Source organism: Emys orbicularis, chromosome 1, assembly GCF_028017835.1.
Source record: "Emys orbicularis isolate rEmyOrb1 chromosome 1, rEmyOrb1.hap1, whole genome shotgun sequence".
Classification (NCBI taxonomy): Eukaryota; Metazoa; Chordata; order Testudines; family Emydidae; genus Emys; species Emys orbicularis.
This window is the reverse complement of record NC_088683.1, coordinates 53,772,748-53,797,456: the sequence shown is the minus strand read 5'-3', so window position 1 is coordinate 53,797,456 and position 24,709 is coordinate 53,772,748. Positions and strand designations below refer to the sequence as shown.

Sequence of the window (24,709 nt, the reverse complement as noted above, 5' to 3'; positions counted from 1 at the left end):
TACACTTCCAGACCCCTGGTGACTATATTGTGCCCTACTTTTAAATGCTGTAGCCTGGGGGAGTGCAACTCTGGCTCAATCACCTCTCATGGCCTTTGGTGGTTTGGCACAGCAGACGGACATCTACCATACTGAACATCTGCTGCCTGCCCATGCACCACTACTTCCCTCCACTGGAGGCTGAAGCTGCCTCCTCTCCCTATGATCTTAGTTGCAAGTTCTTCTGCTTCCTCTCCCCCCTCTAGCTCTGTTTTTAGGGAATGGAGAAAGGAAGCATCATATGGACCTGGAACAGCAGCATTGCACGAGTCTAAAGTTAGCTTTGTGAGCATGTGTACACACAACTACAGATGACAAGAGATACAATGGTGGTGGCAGCAGCAACCTGGCAGGGATTAGTTGTATTTTGGTAGCACAGACTAGGGGCCATACTGTAGAGTAAGAGACAGTCCCTGCCCCAAACATCTTAACAGAGAAGGACAAAAGGTGGGAGGGAAAACAGAGGCAGACAGCGGCACACAGCAGGCTGTGGCAGAGTCGGGAACAGAACCCAGTTCAGTGCCCTATCCAAAAAACACCGCCTCCCCTAGAAGAAGAGCAGCTGAAAGATATTTGAGACTGATGAGGCAGTGGGGGTGTTAAAAAACTGATTTGGTGAGAGGTTGTGTTAAGGCAAAGGGACTAGTTCCTTGTGTCTGTCTGGGGGACTCATTAGACTGGAGGAAGCGGCTCTGTTGTATTGGAGAAGCGATCGATGGATTTGAAGCAGGACTGGGTGGCACACTTCAAAGTTTTGCTTGTGGTCTATTCAAAAATTGTTATGCCCCTGCTGTATTAACACATACTGTGGCTATTCGACTGATTGTTCTGTTGCTAGGGTTTGATTTCATTTACCATGTTTAACCAGCCTTTTGGTTTCTCAAATAACTCTCAGAAATCCCATGTGAATTTGTCCACCCTGCTCCACATATTCAAGTCACATGAAAAGATTCTGTTCTTTCTTTTCCATTGCACCTCTTCATTTCTCTCTTGGTCTGCTTTTAAGATACTGATCCTGCAACTGGATCCACATGGGTAGATCACCAGACATGCAGGGGTCCACCCACACAGATCCATTTGTGGGATCAGGGCCCAACTATTAAAACTGTATTCAGCTCTATAAGGCATCAGAGAATGTATCTGGAAGACTCTTTACAAAATAAGGGCCCAATCCTACAAACATTTACCTACTCAGAATTATTACATTCTTATTATCAGAAGTTTCTACAGGATCAAACCTTAAACTGTGTTATTTTAATAAATAATAATATATTGAACTGATATTTGCTTTGAATGATGAGAATCTGCTTACACAAATACTTCAAACCACTTAAAATACTATCAAAAAGAATGTTGTATCAGCTGTAGAGTTGCCAGGCGTCTTGTTTTTGACCGGAACGCCTGGTCGAAAAGGGACCCTAGCAGCTCCGGTCAGCACTGTTGACAGGGCCGCTAAAAGTCCGGTTGGCAGCGCAGCAGGGCTAAGGCAGGCTCTCTGCCTGCCCTGGCTCCGTGCGGCTCCCGGAAGCAGCCAGCTTGGCCGGCTCCTAGGTGCAGGGGTGGCCACGCTGATCACGCCCCAAGTGCTTTCTCCACAGTTCCCATTGGCCGGGAACCCCCCTGGCCCCTCCACCTAGGAATCAGACATACCAGCCGCTTCTGGGAGCCATGCGGAGCCAGGGCTGGCAGGCAGGGAGCCTGCCTTTGCCCCACTGCAACACCGACCGGGAGCCACCTGAGGTAAGCGCTGCCCCTGGAGCCTGCACCCTTCGTCCCCTTCCACACTCCAACCCCCTGGCCCAGCCCTGATCCCCCTCCTGCATCCTAAACCTCTCAACCCCTGCCCCACTCTGGACCCCGGAGCCCACACCCCTCCCACACTCCAAACCCCTGCCCCAGCCCAATGAAAGTGAGTGAGGGTGGGGGAGAGCAAGCAATGGAGGGAGCGGGGATGGAGTGAGTGGGGAGTGGGGCCTCGGAGAAGGGGCAAGGCAAGGGTGTTTGGTTTTGTGCGATTAGAAAGTTGGCAACCCTAATCAGCTGTCAGGACTTGAAAATAATATGCAGGCAAAGTCATTAGCTTTGTCCAAAATCTGTCGTCTGATTGTCTGAAAAAGCTGAATGGTATCTTCCCCACCCCTAGTCCCTCATGCTAGTGGAACACTGGCTACCCATAGAGATGAGTTTCGCACTAAATCTGGCACACGCACAAATACACAGCTGAGACTAGAGTACTCCCTCCTCCTAATTCAGCAAGGTTATCATCTTCGGTCAGATTCTTGGCTAAAATTCTGACGGATATAAACACAACAGATGTTTCTAGCTGGAATTGGTTAAAAGCAAACATAAAAAGTTGTTCTAGAGACCATTCTAACCAGGATGCAAAATTCAGAGTGCTGCAATCAAATAAACCGCAGTCAGTCAGTTTTTGTCTCACTTCTGAACTAGACAGGAGAATTTTTCGCATGTGCTGGTGGAAGGAGAGAGAGAAGGAAAGGCTGTTCTCTAACCCATACAGTAAGTGCTGACCTCTCCATTTGTAAGTGGTTAGCACCTGATGTCCATTAAAGTCAACAGATCAAGAGAAGACAAGGCTCATACAGGAGAGGTCAGGGCCAATCCAGCCTGGAAATGCAATAGTTCAGCACTTCTCTGACTAACTTTCACCAGCAGAGCTTCTATTAAGTCCTAACCTGACTCTAAATAGCTTCTTTGCCAAGTGAATCTCCCCCACCCTCTCTCGGACACATCTTAACCCCATAAGTGCAGAGCTATATACACATTATACCCACCCTGTACCTGTGGGGTGGATCTGGCCAGTGAAAGTTGCATGCCTAAATATCTATATCCATTTTGTAAAACTGAGAAGATATGAGACACAGCGCATCAGTTCCTTATTTTTCAAACACTGTTAGACTACTTCGTTCACTCTTATACACACCAATTTTTCCTTTCAACCAAAGCATTTTCAGGAACTTCCAGGACAAGAGAAAGTCCCTTGCACAATGGTTTGGTCAGTTCCCTCAAGATTTTTGCTTATCGCCAGAATTTTTACCTACTTTTCCCTCTGATTCCCCCAACTAATGAGTCCCCCACTGTCTCTAGCATAATATGAAGTGTAGAATTCCTGCTTCAATTGTTAACCCAAAAGGAATGGATGCCAGCCTACATCACCACATATGGCATAATTCAACATGCATCAACAGTGTTCCCAGTAGTGAAATTCTACCCACCGTGACTCTCATGCTGGCAAGTATATTTGTTTTTTAAAGCCTTTTACTTCACTTAGACGTCTGATACTACTGATGAAGTCAACATTTTGATCCTGCTGAGCTTGTGAAAGACAAATTTCTTGGTTTATATTTGTTCCTGAAATAGAGATAAAACAACATTCCTTACAGGCCTGAACACTCAAACAGCCTCTGGAGACTGTAGGCATGTTGATGAAGCTCATCAGCAGGAAAGTCTGCCTGTGATCAATCTCCTTCATAACAGCAGGCATCACTGTAGCCTATGCAAAAATCTCATAGATTTCTGAGGTGAGCTAGATGCAACTGAGTGCAGAGACCTCATGCAACTTGAAGGCAGTAAAGTGGCTAAATAAAACTCATGGCGGCCAGCTAGCTCAATAACATATACAGTGAAACCCCGCTATAACGCGATGATTGGGGTTCAAAAAATTCGATCGCGATAAATGCGGGGTCGCGGTATAGCGAGGTTTACCATTTCAAGCTGGTCAGTTTCAAGCTGGTCAATTTCTCTTGGGCAGAAGACGACTTGCATTTGCGAACTGCCCATAACAGTAACTGAAAGGGTGCAGCTCCAGCAGCGGGGGCTCTCAGCCATGCAGCGAGAGAGGGAAACACTTGGGGAGAGTAGGGGAGACGTGCAAGGGGCAGAGGAAGAGCGAGGCGCACCTGGGGAGGAGAATGGCTCTTCTCGCCAAAAGGAGAAGCGGGGGTGGGGGGGAAGAGGCAGTGGGGAAGGCACATTCCATTTTTTGTTTTTTTTCCCTTCGGCAGCACTCCAGCCTCTTTTTTTTCTTTTTAATTTTTTTTATTTTTTGCGCGCTTCGGCAGTGCTCCGGCTGCCTTTTTTTTTTTTTTTTTTTGCTTGGGGCGGCCGGAGCCACCTTATGATCGCATTATATCCAAATTTGCGTTATTGCAGGGCGCGTTATAGCGGGGTTTCCCTCTACCTTTACATTTAGAGAATGGGAGACTAAAGGGGGGTGGAAGGGTGAGGGAAGGGAAGTTCTTCATGAGAACCCAGAAGAAAAGGCTCAGATACAAATCAAAGGGCCCTCCAAGTGATTATCTTTTTCTTTTGGATAAGGCTGCAGAAAGCCCTAAGAGACTCTGGCCTTCTTGGAACCCTTGATATTGAAGGAGACGTTATGTGGGATGAACCATGTCACAGGGTGGCTGGCCCTTTTAGGGATGTTGGGCCCAGCCTGACCTGTTACTGATCCATCACCTACCTCCCAGGTCAGACTGATCAAGTGATTATAAAAGCCAGGAAGTGGTTCAGTTAAGAGAGAGAGAGAGAGAGAGAGCAAGCTACAGGAGGGAGATTGGCTGATGTGGCAGGCCCTGGAACAGGAGAAGACACTCTGGAGTGAAAGGCCTCTGAGTCCCTGCAGCTTGTGATGGTTGGGGAATAACTTTGTTTTGTGTTAGCTTGCTAGATTTTTATTTGAATTAATAAACTGTACACTGAGGGAAGAGCCTGAAAGAGAGTTGGATGATGTCCTTTATTGTCTGGGGAAGACAGGCCAGCAAACCACTTGAACACTACCTATCCCATCAGGAGGGGTTCTCCCATTGGCGTAGGTAATCCAGAATGGCAGAATTCTTCCATCAACCTAGCGCTGTCTCACTGGGGGTTAGGTTAGCTTAACTACGCTGCTCAGGATCATACCCCTGAAGAACATACTTAAGCCAATTTAATGTAGATCAGGCCTAAATTGGAAGCACTCTAGAAAGAAAGGAAAGTAAGATTGTCATGGGAGTTACAGTGCAATATTATTCCTTACTCTATCACTTAACAGAGTCATTCCAGGGGAACATGCGATTAAACAGCAGTGGCACAGTAGCTGTGAAATTCCATGTGGTTGGTGTTACGCTGATGCTGAGAAATTTGGCTACTGACACTGTTTTTCCCCTTAAAATTCCATGTTTACTCCCATTCAAGCAGTAAAGATTATCCAAGAAGGCCAAGCACAGCAAATGAATAAATATTGTATTCTCACTAATAGCAAGGAAGCATCACACCTATCTCATGGAGTAAAATCTTTAGAACACAAAAGCCCATCAAATGACCTCATGTCATCTGGATAAAAAAAAAAAAGTTTCAAGCTCTATTTTTCCCTTCCGAAGAGCAGGTTTTAACTCTGTGCTTGGGACACTGTCACTGGAATACTAATAGGGGGGGGGAAATCGGCACTTTATACACTTCTGAATGACAGTATTTTCCAGCCTTGCCAGGTATCATTTTTCTTAACATGGACTTCAGCCCTCACATTTGGCTGTATGTATCTCGTTCACATTCAATTTTATTGCATTATGAAGTCCAAACAATGTCACTTTACAGAAAAAAGCAATTTTTTTTTTTGACTGAGGCACTCTTTAATCCTCATAGTGTTGTCAGCAGCATTGTTTATCTGTGATTTTGTTGTCATTTTGGATTTTGACACATTGCACATTCCTTTCCATTGCATTTATAACATGAGAAGCTATTTAGCTTGTATTATTCTTTTTCCATGCTATAAGTAACTGTTTGCCTTAATGAGGTTGTTATACACCAGACATGTAATTTTTGCTATATACCCACTACAACTCCATTAGCAAATAATCATTTATTTACTAATGAAAACTAAACCTCTTCTCTCCTGTGTTTTAGTAACATTTTAAAAATAAAATATGACTATTAATTGTGGGTCTCCATAGACAGTCACATAATTAAGTCAACTATACCAATTATCTCTAGTTGAGATCTCATACAACTACTATACATCCACCTTGAAAAACTTAACAGCACAGCAAGGAGCAAATTAATTCTATTATAAGAATCAACGGTATTGTTTACAATTATTCTCAAGTATAACAGTGACAAAATAAAAGTGTTTTCACTTTGATGGGAAGCTTCTTAAGAGAAAGTACTTCTGGACAGGTTTTACCTCAAATAAAAGAGCCAGCTCACCCTTGATTTGCTATCAATTGCAGGAGGAAAAACTACACTGGAAATATCACTCATGATTAGCATAGTGATATTTTCTGATACAAAACTCTTTAGCACTGGATTTATCTATCCAACTCCTTTTTTTAAGTAGAAGTTTTTGTTTAATAGATTTGGCACTGCTTTTTCTGGTAGTAGTGAGCATGTGCAATAAACAGGGATGAGGTAATATTTGATAGCGAGCATGCTCAGTAGAGGTCTGATGGTATAAAAGACAGTGTGCTGGTCGTCAGTCAGTCAGTCAATTGGGAGCCAGTGAGAAGAACTGCTGGAGAGAAAGTTCTGCGAGGCTGCTGAAGAGACCAGACACGGAACCATGCTGACTGACCAGAGCTCACAGAGCAGCAAGCAGCAGCAAACAGCACACAATGCAGCAGAATCAATAAACAGAGAAAGCCTGTTAGTTTTAATTATACTGTAGCATAAGCATAGTATAGAATAGTATTAGTTTGTGTATGCTTGAGATGTGTGTTTTCTCATGTAGGATTTAAAGTGTAAGTTAAGAACAGCTGTCAGTGATCCGTCACAGACTGGTCATCTGTGGCAGAGCACATCATTTAGCATCATTTAGACTGTATGCTACTGCAGTTTAGATGCTCTTTAACTTGTAATAAGGGATTTGTGTCTGATTTTTATTCTTAGAATACACTATAATAGGGATTATTAGTTCATAAAAGATACTTCGTTTTTGGAAAAAAACACTGCCATTTTATCGGAAGGTTATATCCAGTCCTTTAGCATTTCCTTAACTGCCCCAGAAACCCATACCTCGGGAGAGGGTCAGATTAAGGGGGCGATAGGCAGGTTATTCTAGGGTGTCCCAAAATCCATTTTTTCAGGGTAATACCACTATTACCCTAATGTTAAATCATTCATGTGTTGTAGCACTGGACTTTATCTGCCACAAAAGTTCTCGTGATAAGTTTTAAATTAGTCTAAATGGAACAGTAGGGGCCTCAAAGGATTTATCCAAATATCTGATGTGGTAAGTGGAAGGCAAAGGTACATTTTACTTATGTTTAATGGTGGGGCTTATTAATAGGATTTTGCGAAAAACAATTGTTGCTTGAGACAAGAATGTGGAAGAAGAGATTAGACAATCTCCTAACAAGATAATTTAGAAATAAATTAAGAAAAATGCATTATTTGTAGAAATGTCTCATCCTCAAAGTCATAAACCGCTGTGTTCATAGTTTTAATTATTGGTGTGTGGTAAAATAAAATATTTGGTCAGGCACTGGAGTGTGCACTGATCTTCCCTGTAGCACTGACATCTAAACAAAAGGAGAGTTATGCCATCTGCCTTCAGAAGGGTCACATTTGGTGAGGCCTTTCTGTCCTTTTGGTAGATTGCCCCAGTAGTGAGTGATATGTTGATTAAAACTAACTAGAAAAAAAATCACAAAGCACCTGAAACAGATCAATATAAAAAAAATCCAAGTGATCATTGCATATGTCATCATATCACAAAATGGCTGGTCATTGGGCCAATAACTAAGACACATACAATTGAATAGTCAGCATACAGTATATGAGGAACAATTGTAACACATTTACACAGAGACAGTTCTCTGCATTTTCTGCTGCTGTACTTCTCAACAGTTTTCACTGACCGCCCAGAGACCACAGCTAGCCCTTCAACAGTAGCATGAGAAATAATCTAGATAAAAATAAAAATCCTCCGGTATTTCTCCATTTTTGAAACTGGACCTTTCAAATAAGTCTGGCAACTGAAGCCTACAAATCAATGCATTCTGTAGGGCACAAGCCCAGAGCTTGCACATAAAAAGTTGTAGAAATCAACAGAAAGTTTTGCCAGGTCTACTGGGGACCTTCTGATGTCAACTTTAAATTAGGCAATGAGGGACAGTGGTGGAAATGCATGAGTCTGATAGTGGAAAGAATGGTTGGTGGACTGCAAGGGAGAGTTCTAAAGCTAAATAAAGCATGCATCTAAAATTGGTAAGATAACACTGTGCTTGTGCTGTATACAATTTTTAATCACTTATTTCTAGGGTTGCCAGGTGTCTGGTCAAAAAGGGACCCTGGTGGCTCCAGTCAGTACTGCTGACTGGGCCGTTAAAAGTCCGGTTGGCGGGGCTGGCAGGCTGCCTACCTGCCCCTGTGCCGGCTCCGCAGCTCCATTTTTCCAGGAACCTCCCATTTCTAGCCCTACGCTGGAACCCGCACCCCCTGCCCGGAGTCCGAACCTCCTCCCACACCCCAAGTCCCGCCTCAAACCGTAGCATCTTCCCACTCTCTGAACCCCTCGGCTCCACTCCCGGAGCCCCATCCTGCACCTCAAACGCCTCATCCCTGGCCCCACTCCAGAGCCTGTACCCCAACCCCCTACCCCAGCCTGGAGCCTCCTGTACCCAGAACCCCTCATTTCTGTCCCCGCTCCAGAGCCTACACCCCCTCCTGCACTCCCCCTGCCCCAGCCCAGTAAAAATGAGCGAGTGAGTGTGGGAGAGAGCGAGTGACAGAGGGAGGGAGAAATGGAGTGAGTGGGGGTGGGGCCTCAGAGAAGGGACGGGGCAAAGGTCTTCAGTTTTGTGTGATTAGAAAGTTGGCAACTCTACTTATTTGTTTACAAAAAATATTCAAACTTATTGAACAATAGCTGCTTTCCTAAGAGCAAACCATATGCCAAACGAAGTAACGTGAGCACAAATAAAATCTATGCATTAATCACAAAAGTAGCTCTCCGAACAGATTTAATCAAACTCCTTTCCTCCATTTCCTTCCACAATCCCTTTTCAGTCCTCCCTCCCCCCACCCCCATATCTATCTCCAACTGCTATGGGCTCACTTAGCCAAGATTTCAGCCCAAAAGCAAAATCTGAGAGTACATTTCACATGGATAAAGAGGGGTTTAGGAATGGATGGGACAGCTTCTTAACCAGTGTCCCCACTATGACATGATAAAGAATTTAGGGTACGAATACATGAGTAAAATCACGAAGCAATTGTCAAACTATTACAGCTATAAAAATTCAGATGCCTTTGTAAATAGTTAGTGTCCCCACTCCCTTTTTTGTATACTAATGGAAGAGTATAGTAAGACAGACATTTTCATATGCTGTGAAGGTATTCACCAACCAATAAACACAGATTAAATCAGGAAGAAAACAAGAGGAAAACTGGTGCTTATAACAAAGTACCTAATTTGCCTTTGCAACATACATTTATTATATTTAACTTGATTATAAAATATATGCAGTTTATTAACCCTCCAATTACCCAATTAAAAGGAACCACTTTTCCATTTCAGTAGGGTTATCTAAAAGGTTAGCCGACAATCACTCTTGGACTTGCATTGAAATTCATTAGTTCCAAAAAACAACAGTGTTAATTAATATAATAATTACACTCACTGGGTGGTTTGGTTGCTTGGGGTGACAGAAGGAGATACCATTATGTGGCCAGCCTAGCACTATCTAATCCTTGGAAGGCGCGTGTGTAAACCACTGATGCGTCACAGAAAGGAAATTACATGTAAGCAAAATCAGCGAAGTAAAGTATCATGATTTTTCATACGTCTGTTTTCTCCAAAACATATGGAAACTAGAAGATTTTATGGCTGCAATCTGGAAAAGAACTGAAGGTCTCAAGCATGCCAGAATAGGATTTTTTATTCAAATATGTCTTGCAAAATTTGCAGCCTTTATGGTTCAACTGGATTAGACACAGGCAAGACAATTTTACTAGGACATTTTACTAGGAAATAGCACTGCTGACACTTCACCTTTTCTGTGCCTTAGAAAACAGATCCTTTTTTTTTCTTGCACCAGTTAAGAAATCAGACATGTCAAGTTACTATTGTTGTTTTACTATAAAAAAATTTAAAAATGTAATAAGACCACCAACACAGGCACAAATCAGACAAAACCCAGTGAAAATGGTAACCAAATACCAAAGCACAGGATGCACTAGAATTCCAAGGGGAGAGATAGCTCACTGGTTTGAGCATTGGCCTGCTAAACCCAGGGTTGAGAGTTCAATCCTTGAGGGGGTCATTTAGGGAACCAGGGTAAAAATCTGTCTGGGGATTGGTCCTGTTTTGAGCAGGAGGTTGTACTAGATGACCTCCTGAGGTCCCTTCCAACCAGGGCCGGCTCAAACTTTTTTGTCGCCCCAGGCAAAAAAGAAGAGCGCCGCCTCGCCGTAACCCCCCCCCCCCTTGCCGCACCGCCAACCCCCTCCAAGCGCCACGCCGGGCCGCTCAAACCCCCGCCCCCCCCCCCGAGCGCCTCGCCGGGCCGCCCAAACCCCCGGAGCGCCACGCCGGGCCGGCCAACCCCGCCCCCCCAGCGCCACGCCGGGCCGCCCAAACCCCCGAGCGCCACGCCGCCCAAACCCCCGCCTCCCCCAGCGCCGCGCCGGGCCGCCCACCCCCCCGGAGTGCTGGGCTGGGCCACCCAAACCCCCGGAGCGCTGCGCTGGGCCGGCCAAACCCCCGCCCAAACCCCCGGAGCGCCGGGCCGGGCCGCCCAAACCCCCACCCGCCCCAGCGCCACGCCGCCGAAGCCCCCGCCCCCCCAGCGCCACGCCGCCGAAGCCCCCGCCCCCCCAGCGCCACGCCACGTCACCGAAACAAAACAAACAAAAAAACCCTCGAGCGCCGCCCCGCAAACCAAACCAAACCACTGCGAGCGCCCCCTGCCACCCCAACATTGGCCGCCCCTTATAAGGAGCCGCCCCAAGCACGTGCTTGGTCGGCTGGTGCCTGGAGCCGGCCCTGCTTCCAACCCTGATATTCTATGATTCTATGAACTTAATTGACAACACAAGATAATAGCAAGTGTTAAGCACAGATTAAAATTCTGGTCTCTTACACAGATGTAATTCCATTGACCTCTGTGGAATTACTGTACAGTAGTGCAAGAGTACTGTAAATACTGGTAGAATTAAGATAATAATCATAGTACTGGAAGGGACTTTGAGATGTCATCTAGTCCAGTTTCCTGCACTCATGGCAGGACTAAGTATTATCTTCTAGAATAGGGGTCAGCAACCTTTCAGAAGTGGTGTGCCAAGTCTTCATTTATTCACTCTAATTTAAGGTTTCGTGTGCCAGTAATACATTTTTAACATTTTTAGAAGGTCTCTTTCTATAAGTCTGTAATATATAACTAAACTATTCTTGTATGTAAAGTAAATAAGGTTTTTAAAATGTTTAAGAAGCTTCATTTAAAATTAAATTAAAATGCAGAGCCCCCTGGACCAGTGGTCAGGACTCAGGCAGTGTGAGTGCCACTGAAAATCAGCTCACATGCCGCCTTTGGTACGCCTGCCATAGGTTGCCTACCCCTGTTCCAGAATATCCTTGGCAGATGTTTGTCTAACTTTCTCTTAAAAATCTCCAATGATGGAGATTCCACAATCTCCCTGGGAAATTTATTCCAGTGCTTAACCACCCAGACAATATCAGCCTAAGGTCTTGACCCTGCAACTGACTTTGTGTGGGTGGGCCCCTGAGCCCATGCACGTGCTATTTCAGGAGTGATGTTTCACATTTACACATGCTATTTCACATTTTTAACATTAAGGCTTTGACCTGTTTCTATCACCATTAATATTAATGTAAAATAAGAGGGTTTTATTTTGGGAGGGTTTTTTTCCTGTCTCTTTCCCTTTTAAATAATTCTTAAGATGCACATTTGCCTATCAATTCGAAATGAATAAAACCTGTGGGATCTTTGCTTTTGCAAAATCTTGATCCGGTTTTGTTTTACCAAATCAAAGCCAGAGGTGGTTTGGGTCTGGCTCTTATACTGTCCAATCCCTCCATAATTTTCAGGACACGATGTGTGTATAAACTAAAAATGGTCATATAGGTTCCATCTAGCCCAGTATCCTGTCATCCAGTCCCAGCTTCTGGCAGTCAGAGCGTCAGGGACACCCAGAGCATGGGGTTGTGTGCCTGACCATCTCACTAATAGCCAGTGATGGACCTATCCTCCATGAACTTATCTATTTCTTTTTTGAACCCAATTATACTTTTGGCCTTCACAAGTAGTGAAGGCCACAAGTTGACTTTGCATTGTATGAAGAAGTACTTCCACATATTAATTTAAAACCTGCTGCCTATTATTTCTTAGAGCTCCATGCTGGATTCCATTTTTTAAATGGGAAATTGAACCAATTGCTTATAATACTGCATGACAAACTATATGCCAATGTGTGAAAATAAGCGAATGCACGTGGGCTTACTACTTTTAAACTGATTTTCACTATTATTTATTTTAATTCTTAACACATTAACTTGATATTTTATTTTAATTTGATTGTGGAGGGAGGGTGGAAGAAGGAATGGGAATTTATGTTCCAGCAAAGACAGTTTGGCTATTTTCAGCCCAGAGGAAGTGTTTACAGTTGAGTTAACCCCTGAATGTAGGTGTTTGTAATGGAAATGCTGACAGCCAGAATTATAGGGAAGATGAATCTGCTTCTGAAATGCTGTATCAGACATGCTAAATTAAAAACAATGTCTTTTTAAGAGTCAAAAGAAAGCAAACTGATACAAACCCAAATGTTAATTATTGGCCGATGGTGACACACTATCCATTATCACCATATAAAGAAAAGTGGAAAATATAAAATATAAATGCTAAAAAGTACTGCAGTCTGAAGCAAAGAAATCAATGGAAATGTTAATCTTTCTATAAGTCCCTTAAGTAGGTCATGACAAGCTTAAAGAATTTTGACAGCAAGCAAAGAATGATGGGTAAAGTTATGCAAATCACCTTGCTAGCAAAGTTGCTACATATTTTCATGATTTGATGAACCTCAACTGTAAAAGGCACCAGACTCTCTGGAACAGAAGAATATTTTTATGCAGAAATTACAATGTGTATGTGATGAGTGGTGGCAAATAGAGAGGGCTTCTAGACCACCCTTAATAAATCTAAAATTCTTCCAGTTTTTATTTCCCTTATGTAGTGACTTACTGATGGTCAGTATTAATTTAAATGCACTGACTAGAAGGTATTAAGAGAACAAATACAATAGATTTAAATCGTGATTCTAAATATACTGATCAGTATAAACTCTCAAAATAAAAGATTTTCATTACTCAGATTAAATTCTCCATTAAATCTTTCCAACTTTTAATAGGATCATCTTTCATCAATTAAAAACATTTTATAAATAAAGGAAACACTCCTGCAGAGTGGGGAAGGAGAGGCAAAGTGATTTATTTGTAGACATCTTTTTGTAAATAAAATAGCACATTCACTCTTTCTCTACCTCAAATTTCAGTGCATCCTGAGAACAAAACAAGTACCATTATGTGGTTAAACTAATCCTTGAGAGAGTATCAACGTAAGATTAGAATGATAAAACAAGAAAACAAAATTCTGAGAAGAATTAAGCATTATTACCTTGGAGGATTTTTTCTTGGTGTGCTCACCACATATAAAAAGGCAAGGACATGTGGTATGGATTTTAACCAGGCACAACTTTATTAGTCAAATTATATTCACGGTTTCCATCGGGGGACAGCCCAGTGCAGTCATTCGTACCTCCTTGATCCTTTGCCAATTCTTATTGTGCTCCAGGGAACCAACCGTCAGATTAGGAGGTTCTCTGGCCACCTCCACCCACCTGCTGGCATCCCTCCCCCTTTCAGAGGGTTGAGGCAAGAGGGGATTCTTCTCCCTGCCCCCACCAGCACTGCTGCAAAGTGCATTGAAGGGGGCAGTTCCCCTAAGGTAGAGTCCCGGTCCCTAGGGAGTTAGATATTTGCCCCCAACTCATAAGGAGATGCCCTTGGGTTGCCCACTCTGTTACCTGTTTTTGGATCTAGAGCCTCAATCAGTGAGTTCCTGCACTGGGCATCTAATAAAAGTTGTGACAACTAAATGATCCTCACGAACTCAAATGATGCCCTCTGCGAGGCAGAGAATCCCAGCCCTATAGTTTTGCTGTGAGGTAGGCGAATCCCCCCACTCCTCCCCGACTAACCTTGGCTGATTTGGTGGTATGGGAAAAAATTCCTTCCCAGCCCCAGTGTGACAACTAACATAACTTGCAGTAACCTACATACGGGAGAGAAGACGGGTTAGCTACTGGACAAACCAGCAAACAGGAAGTGGCCCTGAGCACAGGGCTCCTTTTATGGCTCCAAATTTCATGCAAAATCCTGCGAGATTGTCAGCCTAACCCAGAAGTCCTGTAGGGTCTGGAAATCTTGCAGGGACCCAGCCTGCCCTGTCCTTTTATGCCCTCTCTGATCATTGGAGACACCAAACTCATCTCTTGCTAAGCTCAGGCCCCCTTTGCGGTGCTTATTTTTGGAAGGTTCCTAACTTTCCCTAAGCTTTAGATTTCACTCTCTATATTACAGCATCCCATTCATGACACCATAATTAAAAGGTGAGGTCCCATTTCGACCACAAGTCACCACTACGAGTGGTTTAAACATTCTGCTGTTTTAATTTGGTTTGGATTTTTAAAAAGTAGAAGACACTTAGCATGCAATGGGTAGTTTATTTCCTTTTAAATGGATTTTTTAATCCATATGACAGTTTGGTTGCAGAAAAGTATTGTCCTAATGTTTTTGTCTCACTTTGTAAAAGAATGGTCTCCAGTTCTAGGCACTGTTTTCTCTCATGAAAATAGATCCTACTTTTAAGGAATGAATTTTCCTTCACGTGCACTACTGTCTTTTGATATAAAGGGGGGAAATTAAAATGTGTCACAGTTTGGGGATGAAATGTCACACATTGGCTACTGAGGAGATGCCTTAACCACTTCTAAATTCATAGTACGTGTTCTCTGTGTGTCATACAGAAAGCAACATTATAATTCTCTGCACTGGACATTCGTGGTATGTTTGTGCTTTCTGGTAACTCCATTGCAATAAAGGCTACAGTGCTTCAATGAGGGCTCAACACATCTCAAAACTTCCTCAAAACACCACAGCAGAGATTTAAACTGAGATATTAAAACCAAACATCAGAAAACGTTTAATGATTTGTGTATTTTAAACACTGTTTGGTTGGTTTTTTTAAGACCCAAAACTACTGTATGAATTTTAAGGCCAACCTGACAGCCCTGGAGGCTGCAGTTCGATATTTCTCCACAGAACAGGTAAACTACTGGCAGTGGCAATGCAAGCTGCCCTACCATTGTATCTCTAACCTTATCTGAAGGACTGTCTCCAAATCCAGTTCGTCCTTGGCTTGTCTGACGCAACTACTAGCAAAGTGTGCTAATTAGTGCTAGTGGATTTTGTGATGATGTGGACACTGGTCCTGAGAGAACTGGACTGAGACCAAACACATTTCACATAAGCCACTCAACAGCCAGCAGATTGCTATAAAACTTTTGGATTTCAACCAGGAACTTAGAGGTAAATGTCTCTCATTACTAGTGCCCTAGCCCATCATCTTATATACCTGTATTAACATTTAGAAAGCTTGTAATTTAGACACAAGCCAACAAAAAGAAAGAAATTAACAGTTAAGAATGAAAATCTATTCTAAAGTGACTTCATAGTATACAGTAACAAAGGCCTCATAGGGTTGTGATTTATCATACCAGAAGTGCTGCAATATAAACAGACCAATTTAATGATGGAGCAGCAGCATGACTATTTGCACCTCCAACCTTAACATTAGCTTGAAATACTATTTTATATTTACAGTCATACAAAGCAAAAATGTAATGGGGAACAATATAGTAGCCTAAGGCAACTACATTTGCACGAGTCAGATTGATGAGGCAGATAGACAAACCAACTAAAAAACTGGTTTGGGGGGGGGGGGAAAGGAAAAGAAAAAAGGTGAGAGCTAATGTTTGTGGGAGAGTTAATTAGCAGCAAGTTCTATCGGAACACACCAGGCAATCAGTTTATTATCCTCAGGGGGTGTACAACAAACCATAAGGGGGAAAATTAGAGGAATCCTATGCAACAGATTTAGGGCAGTATTCTAGGTCAGTGTACCAACAGAAGCAGAGCACTGCTGAAGGCTGGGCAACATCGGTACTGTAATATCGTTGCTACCAACAGATGTTGCTGTGGTCACAGACTCCATTAAAGGAGTGAGATAGGAAACCAGCCCTTTCAACAAGTTGATATCACAGTCACAGAACAACATAGCCAGTCCATTGGGATTCCTTTGCGCTGACCATGAAGACACTGACATATTTCAGCTCTGGTTATAATTTACTTGTTACTTCTGAAAGAAAAGCAAAGAAGTTTTCATATAACACTCAGAGGGTTAGCACTTTTCATATCCTCATAACAGAGATAGCTTGGAAGAGAAAATATGGGATTATTTTCTCAAAACATAAAAGCTTGACTACAGTTTGTATTCATATTAGTGATTTGTTCTGCTTAAACCACGTGCAGGAATATATTTGTTATCTCCTGTGAAACACTATGTTTTTAGCACATACATATCAGTAGGGATGAACAATGCTCTCTATTGGAAACTTCCAAGAGACAACCTATTTTCATATCCCTCCGCATTATCCATTTGAGCACACCCCTAAGAGCTCTACGTGCATTTCACCTCTTATTTTCAAACAGCACTTGCTGCTGCTACCCTCTTCTCTTTCCTCCTCTCAGCCAAACCCACCCACCTCTCAGCATTACACTTCACTGTATGGGTTGTATGAAAAAAGGGGGGATCAAGCACTCTGGAAGGATAGCTACGGTAAGTGAAGTGCAACTGACTTGTAAGCAGTTTTCATGGACAAAAAGAAAAATATAATTCACATTGTTAGTCAGTCACCTGGTGTGGGAAGGGGTATGTCTTTTCTATTTAAATTATCAACTCTTTGAGGCAGGCACCTTCTACTACTCTGTTTCTCTACGCTATCTAGCACAATGGGATCTCATTCGTGATTGGCACTTAGATACTTCTATAATAAACCTGATCAATAAACAAAACAACCAACATTTATGTAGCATCTTTCATCCCAAAGAATGCCAGATTGCTTCACAAATGACATCCATCTACGGCAGTGGTCCCCAAACTGTGGGGCGCACCGGGGAGCGCAGCGGGTACGAGGCCAACCCCCATAGAGGGCGGGGAGGGAGTGGCACCAAGCCCACTCTGCCTCTAGCTCTGCTCCGGCCCCAGCCGCAGCCCCAGCTGTGGCTCTATTCCCGGCCCCAGTCCCGCCCCCAGCCATGGCTTTGTTTCGGACCTTGGCTGCGCCCCTCAGCCCCTAGCCCCAACCCCAGCCCCATCCTCCAGCTGTGGCCCCAGCCTGGGACCCCGACTTCCGGCCCAGTCGCTGCTCCCACCTCAGCCTCAGCTCCCTAACCCCTGTCCGCGCTCCCCGCTGGGAGCCACAGCCAAACTCCTGGCCCTAGTTCCCGACCATGGCTCCCGGAGGGGGGGCACACACAGGAGTAAGCAGGGTGCACCATGAAAAGTTTGGGGACCACTGCTCTATCGCCTTTTCTTCATTGTTAACACGTTACAATATAGCTTTTTCTTAGTGTAAATGTGACTTATGTCTAGTCTAGAGTTTTTAGCTCAAGTTAATTGATGGCCAAGTATCTCAGGGTAATTATTCCATTTGAAAAGGCTAGTCAGGACATCCCCAAACCTTCAATCCAGGCTACAAATATTTGGGATTTATGCTCTAGCCTGGAACAAATGTTTGGGGAATGTCCAGACTAGCCTTTTCAAAGATGTTAACAACCTCATTTTAAGTGATAATTAACTGGTAGTTACTAAGGTAAGAGAATTACTAGGGTAAAAAACTAATGAAGATAAGAAAATGCCTGTAGGGTGGCAGCAAAATGGTACAAAGTCTGTTACCCAGGAAAGGAAGTTTCTGGTAGAGAAGTGAGAACAATGCCCTACTCTTGTGAGAGATCTTTAAAAGTTTAACAAGGACAGAGAGGAATTTGGATCAATGTTTTCAAGAGTGATTTTGGGTGCCCACCTTCAGATAGATTGGATCTGATGATTTTCAAAAGTGCTACACCCACACCTGTAACTGAAGTCAACGAGAGCTCAGCACCTCCATAAATCAGACCGAAGGTATTTCAAACTGGGCAGCCAAAACCTAAATCCCCTAAATCAGTAATTACTTGATAATTTGGCTTTTGGTTTTTAAAGTTTCATCTGAAACAGAGTAAACCGCATAGCACTCAGTTCATACACCCACAAAGAAAAAGGCATACTCAGTACTGGTGGAATTTGAACCTGTAGTTCAAAGTCTAGGTCTGACAAAGTTGAAGCTTAGAATGGTAAGCTACCCAAAAAAAGTAAAAGGAGCAAAGAAAAAAGTAAGAGAGGAAGGAGAGCAAAATTAAGGGAAGAATTTGAAGTGGAAATTCTTCACAATAAACCCCTGAGGGTAACTCCCTTTTGCTATAATAGCCAAGAGACTTCCACATCACTTTCAACTTTTTATCTTTGAATTGGCTTCAGAAGTTTGGGCATAATAGTTTGCCAAGAAATTTTAGGTAAATCTGAGCTCAGGCAACAAATAGGAGAATAAGATCAGGGGTTCCTCCAGTGATCTTGCTTTTGGTGAGTGATGGCTGGCAGTATTGTATTCTCTAGGAGAGTTTCTCTTCCCATCCCGCTTAAGCTACTGACCTATGGATACTATGCTCCCCCACCATCCTTTTGCATATTCCTCATTGGGGGCTTCAGTTATCAGCGTCTACTTTGTAAACAGACAAAGCCACTATAAGCGGCAATTGGTATAGCTTATACCAGTTTCAAGCAGCTACAGTGACGGCTATAACGAGGGCAAGTTCCTAGCATAGACACCACTGAAGGACTGTTATCACTGCTGGCAGAACACGATGAAATCACTGAGCTAACCTTCCTTATTAGCACTTTTAGTGAGCAGAGCTTTTCATTTCACTTCTATTGGGAGGGAGAGCAAAGAAATGGGGGCTTCCTCAAGCCCAGACTCCTGTAACAAATGCTCCCCTCTCTGCATAGATCCCAATGAAAACCTGGTACACTCTTCTATATCATTGCCAGGTCTCATCAATATCAACCTCCCAGCCAGTGAAGAAAATAACCTTAAACAAAAATGAAGAATACTCAATATATCACGTAGGTTCAAACAGGAATTGCTGCTAAGGTCAAATCAAAACATGAGAGATCCTTGCACAAAGTGGACACACTAGTAGATTATTGTCACCACAGTGAACTGTACAAAACTAAGGCAGATTGGTAACGAATACAGCTTTGGCAGCTAGAAAACAGAGATGGAAACTGGGAGACACAAAGCACAAGCCAACCTGAGGGAGAGATGACTGTGCAGTGAATGAGACAAAGGGGAAATAGAAACAGATATTTACTAATCCAATATCTAAATACAAGAAAGTCTGAGAAAGGTGCTTCCTCCAGTTATCAGAAAAAGCAAAGACTTCTGTAAAACAGCAGAGTATAAATTGTGCATAACCCTGGAGCAGAAATAGCTTCATGCTTGATAGCAACCTGCCACCAAATCAGAGATACACAACAATAACAAACTACCAACCACACGGTCTAACTAACTTGGACACACATGACACGAGATCTGTGTCTTCTTTTTACATGTTAACACTTGTATACCTTGCTTGCCAACAAACTGTTAATGAACTGGTAGTGAGAAAGAGATTTGCATATAATACTACTACTATATATAGTGCTTTTCACTAGTAGGTCCCAAAGTGCTTTACAAAGGGAGGTAAGTATCATAACCTCATTTTACAGAGGGAGAATCTGAAGCATGAGTTGAAATGACTTGCCCAGGGTCACCAAGCAAGCCAGTGGAACAGCTGGGACCAGAATCCAGATCTTCAGAGTCCCAGTCCAGTGCTCTATCCCCTAGACCATATTGCATATGTAAGTGATTAGAACACAGTTTGCCCTCCCCTTCTTTTGCCTCTACCCCAACTGAATTTTCCTCTGACACCCAGAAAACACTCACTTCCCCAATCTGTTGGCTCTTATTCTCTTCAGATTCTGTCCCTCTCGTGCCCAGCGATGGCAGATGTTCCTGGGTTTTAAGCCTTGCAGGGTAGCAAGCAACAGGATCTCTCTGTTGCAAGGTCGAGAGCCAAATCTTTCTGCCTCCTCCAGCCACTATACAGCACAGCTCTCTTTAGCATCACTGCTCTCTATTAACAGAGAGACTGGTGCCATCTGCGCTACTAGGAGATGAAAGGAGCCATGCACAGAACTAATGGGAAGGCAAAGGGCTTAGGCCTTCAAGGTCTAAGATCATAGGAAGTGTGGAGGGTGTTTTGGGGGGAAATTAGAAAGAAAAAGATGTTTTCTATGTGATGAGCAGGGGTGGGGCCAAAGATGGACTACTCTCTCATGCCACTCTGCAGAGCTGCACGAGTGGCTCTGGAGAGCTTGGGAATCCAGAACTCCCATGGCCATGCTTGATTGGCTGGAGAGCTGAACGGCCACGCTGTAAGAGGCCCCTGCTCAGCATTGAGATAAGTGGCCATACACTCAGCCAGGCAGTATTATCTCATGGAGTAGGAGGGGAAAAGTAGTACAATTACAGAAGTGGTCTTAAGAGTATGCAGTCCTTGTGATCCTACAGTGAAGATAAAGTCCCAGTGAGTTTCACACACGAGGTAGATATATAACACTTAACTTACAGAGCGTCATACTCCCTATTTCAGAAGTATTAACTTTTGAGGGAGAGAAGGAAGGGGATCTATTTGGAAGTGAGACCTTGGAGAGCAGTTGCCACAAATTTTACTTTTTTAAAATTACTTTCAATCAATTGGCAAGGAAAGAAAAAAGTACTTTTCACCTCAGGCCCTATGAGTGAACATTTTTCATTAAGGTTCCTTCAAGGGGTTTTCATAGCAAAGATGAAAGTGCTTCAGGAGATGACTCAGCGGTATAAATAGATGCTGGTAGGATTATGAAAAGAGAGACTGACTGTCTACAGGTAATTAACAAGGGATGGGAAAGCCCAGGACCCAGTAAAGCACATATTTGTAAAGCACAGTCATTTTTATTCATAATAAACAGCACAAAAACAAAGTTCTCTGCTATTTAATTCTAATTACATTCTGGATTCCACAGCAGAACCCTGGAATTTGAAGATGCCATTTACCTAAAACCCCGAGGGTTCTGCATCAGGATCAGTCTGTCTCTGCAGCTGAGCTCATCTCTCCTGATAGATCAATTGGACAGATCTTATCCTCTTCTACAGAATCTGACAGGTCCCATTAGGCCTGGTCCATCTTCAACAAAAATCCAGCCAGGTTTAAAAACAAACCAGAACCCATGGACTTTGCCCTTCTAAAAATATAATGCTGATAACATTTTGCATTTCTATAAGGCTTTCTGTCTGAGGATTTCAAAGCGTTTTACAAACATTAAGGAAAGGACAGTTACCTGTTCCGTAACTGGCGTTCTTCGAGATGTGTTGCTCCTGTCTATTCCACAGTAGGTGTGCATGCTCGCCACGTGCACCGGTGCCGGAAGTTTTTCCCTTAGCAGTATCCATAGCCGGGGAGCACCACGGCGACCCCTGGAGTGGCGCCTGTATATCACACTATAAGGGGAGCCACGGGCTCCCCCCACCCTCAGTTCCTTCTTGCCGGACAACTCCGACAGAGGGGAAGGAGGGTGGGGTGTGGAATAGACAGGAGCAACACATCTCAAAGAACGCCAGTTACGGAACAGGTAACTGTCCTTTCTTCTTCGAGTGATTGCTCCTGTGTATTCCACAGCAGGTGATTCCAAGCAGTATCTGTTGGAGGTGGGTAGGAATTTACAATGGCTCGGGACGAAGTACCGCCCTGCTGAACGCACATCTAGCATGGGGAGGCGGCGTTCCTCGTTAGAGGCGTGGGGCTTAGGGCAGAGCACGGGGAGAAAGATGCTCTGCTCCATGTGGAAGGCGGAAATCACCTTCAGGAGGAACGCCGGGTGTGGGCGAAGCTGGACCTTATCCCTATGGAAAACCGTATAGGGGGGTTCTGAGGTTAAGGCCCTGAGTTCCGAGACATGCCGGGCAGACATGATTGCCACGAGGAAGGCCACCTTCCACGAGAGGTGCGACCAGGAACACGTGGCTAGTGGTTCGAAGGGGGGCCCCGTGAGACGTGACAAGACCAGGTTCAGGTCCCATTGTGGCACGGGGGGTCTAGCATATGGGAACGAATGGACTAGGCCCTTCAGGAAGCGGGAGGTCATAGGGTGTGAGAAGACCGAGTACCCTTGCACTGGCGGGTGAAAAGCCGATATGGTTGCAAGGTGCACCCTGACCGAGGCCGGTGCCAGACCGTGGGTCCTAAGGGACAGAAGGTAGTCCAGGAGCGGCGGAGGGGGAAACTCCCCACTCGCTCGCCCACCTGGTAAATCTGGACCACTTCGCCACATATGTCCAATGCGTGGACGGCTTCCTGCTTTCCAGGAGGACTCACCTAACCTGCTCCCAACACCTGTTCTCCTCGTTTAGCCACGGAGCAGCCACGCTGTCAGGTGGAGCGCGGCCAGGTTGGGATGGAGGAGACGTCCCCCGTCTTGGGAGAGGAGGTCCGGGCGGAGTGGTAGCGCCCTCGGGGGGGGGGGCTGCCAAGAGGGGTAGGAGGGGACCATACCAGTGCTGGCGGGGCCACGCCGGGGCTATAAGAATGACCTCCGCCTTGTCCACTTTTACCTTCTCCAGGACCTTGGCGATGAGGGGGAGTGGGGGGAAGGCATACAGGAGCTAGCCCGACCAGCTCATGAGGGACGCGTCAGAGATCGCGCCTTTCCCCACCCCTCCCCTGGAGCAGAACCAGGGGCAACGCCAGTTCTGGCGTGTTACAAACAGGTTGATCTGGGGAGCTCCCCACTCTAGGAAGATCCGGTGGGCGACCTCCGAGTGGAGCGACCACTCGTACTGGGAGGAGAAGACCCTGCTGAGGCGGTCCGCTTGCGTATTGCAGAAGCCCGGGAGGTGAGCAGCCCTCAGGGAGATATCATGAGCTATACAGAATTCCCATAAGGCCAGGGCTTCCCGGCATAGGGCTAGGGAACGAGTACCGCCTTGCTTGTTGATATAGTACATGGCGGCGGTGTTGTCCATGAGGACTCTGGACTACCCTGCCACGGAGGTGCGTGAGAAATGCCGTACACGCCAGTCGTATCGCCCTGAGTTCCCTGACATTTATGTGCAGGGACAAGTCCGGGGTCGACCACGACCCTTGGGTCTGCACGTCTCCCATGTGGGCTCCCCAGCCTAGGTCCGAAGCATCGGACATCAGGTCTATGGATGGGCTGGCCTCCCTGAAGGGAACCCCTTGTAGCATGTTGCTCGGGAGGGACCACCACCGAAGGGAAGCCAACACCGGGGACGGGATTGTGAGGATCTTGTCTAGGCCGTCCCAGGCTTGGGAGAACTGGGAGGCTAGCCATAGCTGGAGGGGCCTCATCCGGAGTCTGGCATGGCGGACCACGTACGTGCAGGCCACCATGTGTCCCAGGAGCCAGAGGCATGCTCTGGCTGTGGTCACCGGGAACGTGGAGACCGAGGCAATGAGATCCCTTAGGGTCTCGAACCTGTCCAGAGGAAGAGAGGCCGTAGCCTTGGAGGAGTCTAGGAGAGCTCCAATTAACTCTATGCGCTGGACTGGTACTAGAGTAGATTTGGCCTCGTTCACGATCAGGCCTAGGTTTTTGCAGGTGGCCAAGAGTAGCCGCACGTGGAACTCCACCTCTGGACGAGACTAGCCCTTGAGGAGCCAGTCGTCCAGGTAAGGGAAGATTTGTACCCCCTGCTTCCTGAGGTACACCCACACCACTGCCATGCATTTCATGAATACCTTGGGGGCTGTGTACAGGCCAAAGAGGAAGACCGTAAACTGGTAGTGCCCCGTCCCCACCACGAATCTGAGGAAGCGTCTGTGCCCCTCGAAAATGTGGACGTGGAAATAAGCGTACTGGAGATCCAGGGCAGCGTACCAGTCCACCCGGGTCTAGGCAGGGGATAATAGAAGCCAGGGACACCATGCAGAACTTGGAACAAGTTAGGAACCTGTTCAGGTTGCGCAGGTCCAGGATGGGTCTGAGAACACCTTTCGCCTTGGGGATCAGGAAGTTATGGGAGTAAAACCCCTTGCCTTGGAACTGTGTCGGGACGCATTCCACCGCCCCGAGGCTGAGTAGCCGATCCACCTCCTGGTCTAGGAGGCGGGCATGCTCGGGATCCCCCAGGACCATGATGTGGGGCGGGTGGCTTGGCGGGGGAGAAGTGAACTGCAGAACCTATCCCTTGGAAATAGTACTGAGGACCCACTGGTCCGACGTTATGCGGGACCAAGCCCTGAGGAAGGCAGACAATCGGTTGCAGAACACAAACTTTATTGGTCGGGGGGTCTCCCTGGCAACAGGCCCGTTGCCCCCCTGGAAACAGTCAAAATCGCCGCTTTCCCTGCCTCTTGCCCTTAGGGGGACCAGGCTGTTGGGCAGAGCAGGGCTGCCTCTGAGACCGGCGT

The 24,709-nt window shown here is 45.3% G+C and overlaps 1 protein-coding gene across 1 annotated transcript in view; it reads right to left on the bottom strand.

Moving 5' to 3' along the window:
- The window catches only part of DOCK4 (dedicator of cytokinesis 4), a 306,106-nt gene extending 281,672 nt beyond the window's left edge, over positions 1 to 24,434 (bottom strand). The window contains exon 1 of the mRNA XM_065401620.1: positions 24,038 to 24,434. Coding sequence (XP_065257692.1) covers positions 24,038 to 24,434 — 397 coding nt within the window. The remainder of the gene's footprint in view (positions 1 to 24,037) is intronic.
- Positions 24,435 to 24,709: the final 275 nt, after the last annotated feature.